This window comes from Hemitrygon akajei, chromosome 26, assembly GCF_048418815.1.
Source record: "Hemitrygon akajei chromosome 26, sHemAka1.3, whole genome shotgun sequence".
NCBI lineage: Eukaryota > Metazoa > Chordata > Chondrichthyes > Myliobatiformes > Dasyatidae > Hemitrygon > Hemitrygon akajei.
The window spans coordinates 31,572,347-31,585,138 of record NC_133149.1 but is presented as its reverse complement, the minus strand read 5'-3'; the positions used below and the strand labels follow the sequence as shown (position 1 = coordinate 31,585,138).

At 39.6% G+C, this 12,792-nt stretch overlaps 1 protein-coding gene across 1 annotated transcript in view; it reads left to right on the top strand.

Annotated features, from left to right (window-relative positions):
- LOC140716830 (protein Aster-B-like) overlaps positions 1-12,792 on the top strand; it is a 440,998-nt gene that overhangs the window by 328,753 nt on the left and 99,453 nt on the right. Inside the window, exon 12 of the mRNA XM_073029779.1 lies at positions 7,019-7,042. Coding sequence (XP_072885880.1) covers positions 7,019-7,042 — 24 coding nt within the window. The remainder of the gene's footprint in view (positions 1-7,018; positions 7,043-12,792) is intronic.

The window sequence follows — 12,792 nt, the reverse complement described above, 5'->3', positions numbered from 1 at the left end:
CCCTGCATCCTCTTAGCATCCTCCTCACAGCTAACACCCACCGTCCAGCTTCGTGTCATCCGCAAACTTGGAGATGCTGCATTTAATTCCCTCGTCTAAATCATTAATATATATTGTAAACAACTGGGGTCCCAGCACTGAGCCTTGTGGTACCCCACTAGTCACTGCCTGCCATTCTGAAAAGGTCCCGTTTACTCCCACTCTTTGCTTCCTGTCTGCCAACCAATTCTCTATCCACATCAATACCATACCCCCAATACCGTGTGCTTGAAGTTTGCACACTAATCTCCTGTGTGGGACCTTGTCAAAAGCAAAGCCTTTTGAAAATCTAAATATACCACATCCACTGGCTCTCCCCTATCCACTCTACTAGTTACATCTTCAAAAAATTCTATAAGATTCGTCAGACATGATTTTCCTTTCAAAGTCCATGCTGACTTTGTCCGATGATTTCACCTCTTTCCAAATGTGCTGTTATCACATCTTTGATAACCGACTCTAGCATTTTCCCCACCACCGATGTCAGACTAACCAGTCTATAATTCCCTGGTTTCTCTCTCCCTCCTTTTTTAAAAAGTGGAGTTACATTAGCCACCCTCCAATCCTCAGGAACTAATCCAGAATCTAAGGAGTTTTGAAAAATTATCACAAATGCATCCACTATATCTTGGGCTACTTCCTTAAGCACTCTGGGATGCAGACCATCTGGCCCTGGGGATTTATCTGCCTTTAATCCCTTCAATTTACCTAACACCACTTCCCTACTAACATGTATTTCCCTCAGTTCCTCCATCTCACTAGACCCTCAGTCCCTTACTATTTCCGGAAGATTATTTATGTCCTCCTTAGTGAAGACAGAACCAAAGTAGTTATTCAATTGGTCTGCCATGTCTTTGTTCCCTATGATCAATTCACCTGTTTCTGACTGTAAGGGACCTACATTTGTCTTAACCAATCATTTTCTTTTCACGTATCTATAAAAGCTTTTACAGTCAGTTTTTATGTTCCCTGCCAGCGTTCTCTCATAATCTTTTTTCCCTTTCCTAATTAAGCCCTTTGTCCTCCTCTGCTGGTCTCTGAATTTCTCCCAGTCCTCAGGTGTGCCGCTTTTTTTGCTAATTTATATGTTTCTTCTTTGGACTTGATACTATCCCTAATTTCCCTTGTCAGCCACGGGTGCACTACCTTCCCTGGTTTATTCTTTTGCCAAACTGGGATGAACGATTGTTGTAGTTCATCCATGCGATCTTTAAATGCTTGCCATTGCATATCCACCGTCAACCCTTTAAGTATCATTTGCCAATCTATCTTAGCTAATTCACGTCTCATACCTTCAAAGTTACCCTTCTTTAAGTTCAGAACCTTTGTTTCTGAATTAACTATGTCACTCTCCATCTTAATGAAGAATTTCACCATATTATGGTCACTCTTACCCAAGGGGCCTCGCACGACAAGATTGCTAACTAACCCTTCCTCATTGCTCAATACCCAATCTAGAATGGCCTGCTCTCAGTTGGTTCCTCGACAATGTTGGTTCAGAAAACCATCCCACATACATTCCAAGAAATCCTCTTCCTCAGCACCCTTACCAATTTGGTTCACCCAATCTATATGTAGATTGAAGTCACCCATTATAACTACTGTTCCTTTATTGCACGCATTTCTAATTTCCTGTTTAATGCCATCCCCAACCTCACTACTACTGTTAGGTGGTCTGTACACAATTCCCACCAGCGTTTTCTACCCCTTAGTGTTATGCAGCTCTACCCATATCGATTCCACATCCTCCAGGCTAATGTCCTTCCTTTCTATTGCGTTAATCTCCTCTCTAACCAGCAATGCTACCCCACCTCCTTTTCTTTCCTGTCTATCCCTCCTGAATATTGAATATCCCTGGATGTTGAGCTCCCATCCTTGGTCACCCTGGAGCCATGTTTCTGTGATCCCAACTATATCATATTCATTAATAACTATCTGCACATTCAATTCATCCACCTTGTTACGAATGCTCCTCGCATTGACACACAAAGCCTTCAGGCTTGTTTTTACAACACTCTTAGCCCTTATACAATTATGTTGAAAAGTGGCTCTTTTTGCTTTTTACCCTGGATTTGCCTGCCTGCCACTTTTACTTTTCACTTTACTACTTTTTGCTTCTACCCTCATTTTACACCCCTCTGTCTCTCTGCACTTGTTCCCATCCCCCTGCCACATTAGTTTAAAGCCTCCTGAACAGCAGTAGCAAACGCTCCCCCTAGGACATTGGTTCCAGTCCAGCCCAGGTGGTTATACCGGTCCCCCAGAAATTTGAATCCCTCCCCCTTGCACCATTTTTCAAGTCACGTATTCATCTGAAATATCCTTCTATTTCTACTCTGACTAGCATGTGACACTGGTAGTAATCCAGAGATTATTACCTTTGTGGTCCTACTTTTTAGTTTATCTCCTAACTCCCTAAATTCACCTTGTAGGACCTCATCCCATTTTTTACCCATATCGTTGGTACCTATGTGCACCACGACCACTGGCTGTTCACCCTCCCATTCCAGAATGTCCTGCAGCCGCTCAGAGACATCCTTGATCCTTGCACCAGGGAGGCAACATACCACCCTGGAGGCTCGTTTGCGGCCACAGAAACGCCTATCTATTCCCCTTACAATCGAATCCCCTATCACTATAGCTCTCCCACTCCTTTTCCTTCCCTCCTGTGCTGCAGAGCCACCCATGGTGCAATGAACTCGGCTGCTGCTGCCTTCCCCTGATGAGACATCTCCCCCAACAGTATCCAAAACAGTATATCTGTTTAGGAGGGAGATGACCTCAGGGGACTCCTGCACTACCTGCCTACTGCTATGCTGTCTAGTGGCCACCCCTTCCCTTTCTGCCTGTGTAGCCTTTACCTACAGTGTGGCCAACTCACTGAACGTGCTATTCACGACTTTCTCAGCATCGCGGATGCTCCAGTATGAATCCAATTGCAGCTCCAGACGCTCAATGCGGTCTGCCAGAAGCTGCAGTTGGACACACTTCCTGCACACGTAGTCGTCAGGGACACTGAAAGTATCCCTGATTTCCCACATGCTGCAGGATGAACAAACCACGATCTCAGCTGCCATGAGCTACCCAATACTTGCCTCAACTTTTGAAACTTTCTCCTTTGAAAGGAACTTACCCGGCCTTACCTCACTTGGAATGAAGCTCGTTCGCCGCCTCTTCTCGTCAAAGCCTCAAATCTCCACTCCTTCACTGGCCGCTTTCCATAGGCCACTCCGCTTGAGCTACCCCTCTATCTATTTGTTTGAGCTTTTCAAACTGCTTGGTCACCTGACCTTGATTGCCCAATCAGCTGCTTTCTGCTGAGTCTGAGCTATTCAAATCTTGATTGTCTAATCAACGGCTTTCTGCTGAGCTATTCAAATCTTGATTGACTTGATTGCACAGTCCAACTGCCAAAACTGCCAGAATCTCTCGAGTCAAAGCCTCAAATCTCCACTCCTTCACTGGCCCACTCACTCACTTGTCGCTTTTCACAGGGTCTTGTACACCTAAAGATGTCTTAACTCCAAGCCTCCATCATCTGCCCAGCTATTGTCATTAGGTTTACTATAATGTAAGTTAATGTATCAGACCTTGATGTATAATTTACAATCACAAAATCACCAATCCCACGCACCTCCAATACCTGCTCCAACCATTCCACTAACTCCCAACAACCATTCCGCTAACTACCCATATTATACATCCTTCAGCTGATTCCCAGATTGACCCAAAGACACCGGTCCTTTCCAAGGTCCCTCTCACACTGGTTATGCCTGTCAAAAAGTTTGGTTGAGATTGCATTACACATGAGGAGATTTTCCCTATCCTTCTCCCTACCCCAAAGCAGAGGCTGGATGCAGTTGTGAAGATCTGGTGAGTAAAAATGGAAAGGCCACCAGCACAATGAGTAGCAAGTAACTACACCAATCTGTCCACCTTCCATGTTCAAAGGAAAGTAAATGCTGTCAGTTATGGCAGTAACTGCAGGTCAGAGGATCAGGAGATTCAATCCATAATTTCATGTTCATTGTTCACCTAGCGATCATTTGTAGTGACAAGCTAGTTAAGTGCCGTTAAATGGGTACTTTTGAGAAATAAATATCCTGTTCAGAGCCACGTCTATAAGACCATAAGAAATGGAAGCAGAATTCTGCATTCGGCCCATTGAGTCTTCTCCACCATTCATTCATGGCTGATATATTAACCCCCTCAACCCAATTCTCATGTCTTCTTTATGACAGAATTTGTCATGGCTTAAGCCATGGTATATTCTACCATACCTATACTTCTCCCCTCTATCTATATACAGTATATCCATATCTATCATGGCTTATAATTACAGAAGAAAGATGAGTTCTTGTATTTCATATTGCAGGCTTAATTTAAATTTTAATACTTTATAAATGAGTTTGTGCAGCAAACTCAGATGAGTTGATTAGTGATGCACTGAAGAGTGGTGATGCTGATTAGTATAGGTTAAACAATTACATTGCATTAATTTTAGTGCAGCTTGTTAAATCAATGTGTGATCTATCCCTTTCCATACAATTAGGAATCAGATGAGAATGTAATTCAACCTTCTGGTAGTGCACTGTTAACATCTTCCTAGTAGTTTACATTTTGCTCAACCAGTTACAAATTAATGTGCTTAATGAGGATAATCTCATTGTACAAAAACATTTTCTTTCGGTAGCATTGTGAAGTATGTAGTGACTTTAAGCCTGAAACATTCAGAAGTTGCAGCTGCATCTTGGGCCTTTGGGGGCAGCATTTCAGAATTAAACCCATGACCCAGTGAACTGTTATATGCTTAATAATTGTTGGCACTGTTGTTCTCGTTTAGATGTATTTAGTAATGTGGCCTTTTGATACATTTCAACATGGACAAGCTAGCAAATAATAATAGTGCCACAGTCCTTAGTAATAAAGATCATTTTGCTTATCGAAGTATCAGGTAATTGGCTGCCTGATTTTTCATTGTCCTAATACTGCTCTGGATGAATCCTGGAATGAGATAGAAAGGCTATAAATTGGAGTTTTCTGCTTCTTTTGTCAGTCAGTAATTTTTTCCTTATTCTCTTCAATAGATGTAATACTGCAAGGCAATATGCATGGAAATGAAAGAATTGGGTCTTTTTGTATGGCTGTTCAGATGCCATTGCCATAGTCTCTAGATGGCACCAAAGTTTACATGTTGGAGATTCTGCCTTTGAACCTGTTGTAAATGGAGCAGGACTAGGTTATTATGTCCCCCAAGAGTCCCTTAGTCTTTGATTGCGGCAACTCCCTGGTTGGTTTGCTGAAGGAGCTTTCACACTTTAATGCTCAGGACCAGCAAGACATCTTCACCCGAGATCTACACAAGAATTGTGCAAGTTGAAGCAGAGCAGGTAGGTTAGAGAGGTGATTGGGGTTGGGGGTATTCGATAATTAATGGTAGGGATAGTTAAAGAACTGAGGTGAGAGTAAGATAATTAAGGTGCTGGGAGTAGATCAGATAGTTGTTGCAATGGAACATATGTAAGCAATCAGACCTGATTGGTGATGGGGCTCTGGGGTCAGGCAGATAATTGGGGAACAGGGTGGGCCAGTGTCCAGTGTGGTGGAGCAGAAGATCTCAATAGTAAAGGTGCAAATGTGGACAATCAGAAATAATGAAAAAGATAAAGAAGGACTATGGTCACATTGGATTCTCAGATAGGATAAATCCCTTTAGCTAGCAGGAATTTGGGTTACAATCTCTGGTTAAGACTTGGTTCATTGGTCAGATTGTGATTTTCAACATGGATCTGAACATAACCTTCCAAAATAGACAAATCTATGATCCATATTCCTTGGTGGCTTTACCTAATCAAAAGCTATGAATCTTGGTCTTGAAAATATCAGCATCTGAAGTGTTTTAGATAATGAGCTCTGGAAGTGCATTATCATATGTAAATAAGTACCTGCTGATTCAAAATCTGAATAGCTTAGGTTTAATATTTATACTGTCTTGATATTATAATAGAAATGGTAAATAAATTAGACTTTTTGTTTATTTTCATTTTTCACTCCTTTGTAAAATGGCATGTATTAATGGATGGATTTATTAGTTGATTAATTCCATGACTACCTTTATACCAGCTGAGTAATTACACATTAGCTGTGATAGCTGTGTATTCGTATCCAAGCAGATTTCTCATACTTCCTGTTTATTAACTTTCATAGTGCATTAATGGATCAAAACCTTTCATTTTCACAGTCTAGCATTGCATCCTATCAATTAACTTTTCCAATTCTTTGATAGTTCTTGTCCATTTTCTTTATCAGTCTACATGCAACTCCAGTTCATTGACTTTGCTCGTCCAATCACAGCCCCTAACTTATTAGTTCCCTTCTATTGGTGGTATCCAAACTCTTTATGGTTCTCATATGTTCTTAGTAAGTGATTCCGAACAACTAACTATATCAACCCATTTATAGTATGGATCATTGACTTTATAATCTATTAATAGCTCCCATCCATCAACTTCCTTGATACTTCATTAGAGGATGCTTTATCTCATAATCTATGCTTCAGAAAGGAAATGGTTACCAATTATGTCAGCTTCTGAAGCTAATCTGTTGAAGATTATGCTTTGATGTGTGCTCTGATTTTAAAGAATTGAAACGTTTCCTTTGTTTAAAAAGACCAGATTTATGCTTTCAGTACATAGAATAGATTTTCTAATATCCCTGTGAAGTCGGAATTTTGTTGAAAATGCATTATTTCTCAGTGTTGAAGAAGAAGATCTTTACATCTTTTCATCTGTACACCCCCTCTAGTAGCAACTTATGTTACTGCTAGTATTACACATTCCTTGTGTTTTAATCTCTGATTGGCTTTTGTTATGCAGTTTCATTTTTTGTAGTTATTTTTATACCTTGAGCCATTGTCTGTATCGTAAAACCCAATCTTATATATCCTTTTTTTCTCTATAACTTTCCATGTTTCCGTTAGCATGAACGTCAGCACATCATGAGAGTAAGCACCATTTCTATTTTTTATTTATTTTCAGATCATTTTCACATCAGTAACATTGTAAATCTGAATGTTGCAATTTCTTTAAGAATTCAGTAGCAAAGATCTTGTGACTTTTTTGTGATTTTATTAAAATAATATTTCTTCTGAATGTTTTGGTAGTATCTTATGCTTTAGGAAAGAAGAGTTAGTTTTGATTCAGATAACTTCACGTGAAACTTAACTGATCTTTGATGAGAGATGTACTTCTTGATATTGCTTCAAATTAATCAGCACCTGCTATTTATATTTTACCATATGTTAAGTTTGTGACAGAATGAAAGGTTTGACCATAGCTGAAAATAGATCTGAAATGTCATTGTTATGTGGAATATTACAATTTTATTTTCGTCAAAATCAGTTTCGTTCCTCATACAGATAAGAAGGTTAACATTATTTCCTATTACAGAGCTCTATTTCTTATTTCATTAATAGAGTTCTTGGTCACTATATCCTACTAATAAGAGATTGTGCATTTTTATTTACTGTATATTTTAATGATTTTAAGTTCGTGACAGGTGTACACCTATGTGCGAATCTCGTATGTATTCAATAATTCAAACATAGCTTAGATACAGAATGTATGCACATTTGTCCATTACTTGTATAATGCAATACTAATGGAATATATTTGAGAATTGTCTTTGTTTCTTGTGAGGAACTTTTAAATTTTACTTGGTTTTGGTACTCAGTGTATAGACTACAGATGATTCAAACAAATTGCTTCAAAACTGTATGTAAAATTATTATGTAAAGGCATTTGTTCACAGTGATACTTTTGCTGCTGCTGATGATTTACCCAATCTCTCTCACACATTAGCTGAAACCAATAGTCTTGGTCCATATCCACGGGCGATTCAGGTTCTCTTGTCTTTTCATCTTTGACTATCAGCTGGTTCTTCAAGATTTCATGTACTATTTGACCTCCCTTCCTTTCTTTAGCATAAGAAATAGGAGGTGGATCCCACAGCTTTTTAAACCCATATTAATGTTCAAAAAGATCATGGCTGATCCTGTGCCTAGTCTATTTTTGATTCTCAGAATATCTGAAAATTTATTATTCAGTCTTGAATATCCTGAGTATCCACAGCCCTCTGGGGTGGAGAATTCCGAAGATTTACAACCATCTTCTTCTGAAAAGATCAACTTCTTATCCCATGACAATGTTTCAATTGTAGATTTTCCAGCCAATCTGTCCCTTTATAAATCTTCCATGTCTTACTGAAGTGACAGATCTTACCCAATATTTCCTCACATGACAAGCCCCTCATTCTGGAATAAATCCAGTAGAACAATGCTTCAACTATTCCAAAGTCAGAATACTCTTGCTTGGGTACGGAGACACTTTGTTTAGATTCACCAGTTTTTTTTTTAATCCTTTGTCCCTGCCCCTCTTACAGATCTGATGTTAGAAAATTCTGGAGAAATTTTTTTTAAGTTGAAGTTACACAAGGATAAAAGCAGAAAGTAAAGAAATGAAATTGTTACTTTTGTATGTTTTATTGACTTTATCATAATTTATTTCTCAATTATTAGGTCTAATTTGGCTTAAATTTCAGACTAAAATTCCATTCATTTTTCCATTTCATATTTCTTGCTGTGATATACAATTATCTGTCTTGGCCATGGGTCTTAAAGGAGACAAGAGAAGATAGTAAAGGGTATACAAATGTGGGCCTACTTCTGGGCTGGAGTTGCTAAAATGCACGCAAAATAAATTGAAGATTTTGCCAGGCTTGCTTTGAGTGCAGATTTCACATGTACTTATTAGTACAAGACCAAGTATGAAACCTTCCTTGAATCAGAATAGGCAGTTTTGGATGGGTTCCTATACTAGACAAAGGAAATACATTTCCTTTCAGTGGGAGACAGTAAATCACAAAGCAAGAGACTTTCAATTAACCCTTAGTTAAGCAATCACTTGAACACAGCAAGGCATATTTGTTGACTGTTGGTCTTCAATGTTAATATACAAAAGGTGAGTTAAATAATTCATTTTGAAGTAAATGTGCAGGAGAGGTAAGAACAGCTTGGGTCAGGCTTCCTTTGTAGGACAAGTAATTAACATTGGATTTAATTTGATCAATGGTACATGTACAATGTAGCCTCTGAGTAGAATCTGAGACACACTTTTGAATGGACCCAATCGATGAAAACTTTCACATTGTAATTTAAGGGTGCGGTCAGTTTTAAAGAAACTGCATTGGGTAAATGGATTTAGGTGCAGTTTAACAATTTGTGTATATTTTAACATAAAACGGTTTTAGGCAAAGGACAATGCTGAAAGTTCCACAATGTTGATATCTAATTGTATGAGAAGGTCAGTCATTATGTGCACTATAGGATTTTGTTGAGCACAAGAAGTTGCTGTAAATAGTTAGAAAGTTTTTTGATATTAACCAATAAAGATGTATCACTTATTCCAGTTATGTGACTAAGTGGTCAAATTCATTCCTGCAGTGAGGATACTCAGGGTATTCAATAAATCACTAACAGCCACGTGCACTAATAAAGCTTCAAACAGAATTAACAATTTCAAGTGCAACGGCAGCTTAAAGGAAATTTTAATATGTTGCTCAGAAATTGCTATCTCTCACTGATCAAGCTGTACCTCAAATTTGAATATGTTAGTCATCCATATGGAATTGTAATAAACTGTTTGTTAATCTTGTATACAAAGTGCCAGAGAAGATTAAGTATTTCCATCTTTGGTCCCTTGGTTTAGAGCCAAAAATGGTATGAGTCACCAGCAATGGTAAACACCCTAGTACTGGAACACCCTAGCATTGGAACTTATGCTGCATTATCCAATAGATTCCTCTTAAAATATTAACTATTATATGGATACACATTGATTGTTCAGTGTTGCTGTTTTTTCCAAAATGAAAGAGCAGATATTATGGTGTAACTCTCGCTTCGGCTAGCGGCTTAATATAGGGGGTGATAAGCCCCCAGCCCGGCCAAACTCTGCCACAATCTCACCGCTCCCTGGGGTTGGCTGTCTGTGGTCACTTCACTGCAGGGGGCTAATACCGAGGACTGTACCCTGCTGACGGAGTCCTCCTGTGCCTCCGCCGTGTTCTCCTCTTCCCGTACCTCTCTGATCAGCTCGACAAAAGATGGAGGGGGGGGCGTGTCTTACAAGACTGTCGAAGACCCCAAGCAATCAGGTAATGGGACTGGGCGCCCCTCACTATCTTGTCCATTCTTAACTGATCCACCTCAGCCGCCTCAATGACCCCTCTGCACCACAAGCAATTTAGCTGCCTTTCTAGCCGAAAAATAAAAGCAGAAAGCTTCTCCCCCTTCTCCTGACGCATGTTTTGAAATCCCACCATGAGCTCCATTGGGCTTTCAATCAGACCAAAAGCATTGTCCAGTGCTTGCAAATAATTAACAGCTGTCGCTACAGGAGATTTCAACTTGACAGCTCTCACAAGTCAGCGGCTGGCCCATCCAAGCTCTCAACCAATCTCTGTCGCTTTTCATCATCAGAGCACTGCCTCTCATCTAACAACTGAGAGGTTCGCTCCGCCCAAGTCTCATACTCCTCCCCTTTAGGGGTGGGCATTATTCCAGAGAATAGGCGGAGCCAGCCATAGCTGGGAATTTGAATCTGATTTTTCCATTTATTCGCCAGAGAAGTAAGGGCGGATACTAATTCAGAATTCTCACTCTTCACCGGGGCACGTGGACTAATTAGACGTTCCAAATCCGACCACTCTTTCCCCTCAATCCTCAGAAATGAGAGAACCCTGTCTTTGAAATCTCCGCCCCCAGCTACTGCTACCTCAGTACTGGTCTGCATTACTACGAGAGCTGCGCCAGCCATTTTTTCAAACCTCCGCCCACAATCGCAACTTCAACAGTACTTAACAATGGAATTAACAATTCATCCAGAGTACGATTATCTGCCCCACTGGTTCGTTGCTCAGGATAATCACACAGCATCCAACGGAATCAGTCCCAGTCGAGCCCCCACAATTGTAACTCTCACTTTGGCTAGCAGCTTAATATAGGGGGTGATAGCCCCAGGCCCGGCCAAACTTAAGAAATCTCGCTTGGGTGGATGATGCGCGATGTGTCCCCTGTTACAAATCAGTACCCCGGAATAACAAACAATACACAATACATGATTAAACTTTATAATTCTTTCTTTGACTATGTGGTTAGTAAAGAAATGAAAAAAGAAAAAAAAAGGGCCCAATCTTATTAAACAGTATGTTGCGCAATGTTGGAGCTCACTAGTACGGCCATTCATCCACCATCGACCTCCTTCGATCGTTTCTGCCCTTCGGACCCTTGCTCCAAGTCCACCCTGTCCAGTAGTCTACCAACTCTGCCCATTCGTATCTCCTCTCCTCATCTCTCCCTGGCCAAAAGACCGCAAAAAAACTCCCTTCCAGCTCACAAGAACAACAGCATTCCTAACCCTGTTATCTTTAGCCTTAACCCAACGTTGCTGCTACAGAGAAACCATTACATTATCAGTGAAATCTTACAGCATGTTACAATGGTATTTGAGATGGTCCAATAAAGCAAAGCATTTAATAAAAAGGGGAGGAAAATATTTCTTTTAAAATAAAGAAAATCATGATTTTGAATTATAATTTGTCCAGGTAGGAACAACAGTTCAACTTATAGTATTAGATTCTTTTTCAAAATGAATTGAATATAATAGCTGAGAGCAAATATAAGACAGGCGCTATTTTTCAGCAGAAGAAATTTATGGTATATAACAGGAAGTTTTATATCCTGTGAAAAAGAAAGCATTTGATTTATACAAAGCATTGACTGGTCCTTAACAATATCTTACATAAATGAGAGTTTCTGCATTTAAAACTTTTTCATAATATTTACACTGGAATAGTGAAATTGGTTTTAGAATGTTTTGAGTTGATTCATCAACTCACCTACCTTATCTATTGCTTTTCTGCCAGGCTATTTGATTCATGAATCAGAGAAAAGTAGATACCATGTTAATTAGATATTTGGCAATAGTATTGAGAATTATTAGCTTAGAAATGGATTGTAGAGATCAAACCCTGTGCAGAATATCAAAGTTTCTGCGTTGTTGAGTTTGGACAATTTTCTTCACCGGCCCAGAACTGAGCAGCAGTGATGATAATCATTAGAAATTGGGAGAATATGTTGAAGTGGAAGAAGCTAATTTACACTTATTATAGATTGTGCATGGTTCATAGAAAGAGCAAGATTTCAAGTTTTTATAGACTTACGGTCTTTCCTCCCTTTCAAATGTGCATCTTGCACAATAATGGAGGTAACAAAAACATAATTATGTTATTACTTCTCAGGGATGGACGGTGACCTTTTGGTTTCACATAGCATTCTGAATCTAAAAGTTGATCAAAGTGGTCTAGATAGGGTAGTGAACTAAAAAAGTGGTTTAGCTTATGTTCAGTACTACATGAAATCAAAGAGAAAATGAAGGGACTAATTGCTGCTTCAAGCAAATGTCTGCAGTTGTTTATTAAGTAGAATGTTACAGAAGACCAAATAACACAAGCAACAGATACAAATGCTGGAGGAACTCAGCAGGCCAGGCAGAGTAAACAGTTGCTGTTTCAGGCTGAGACCTTTCATCAGGACATGGAACTCTTTTCCATAGATGCGGTCTGGCCTGCTGAATCCACCAGCATTTTGTGTGTATTGCTTGGATTTCCAGTATTTGCAGATCTTCTCTTGTTTGTGAC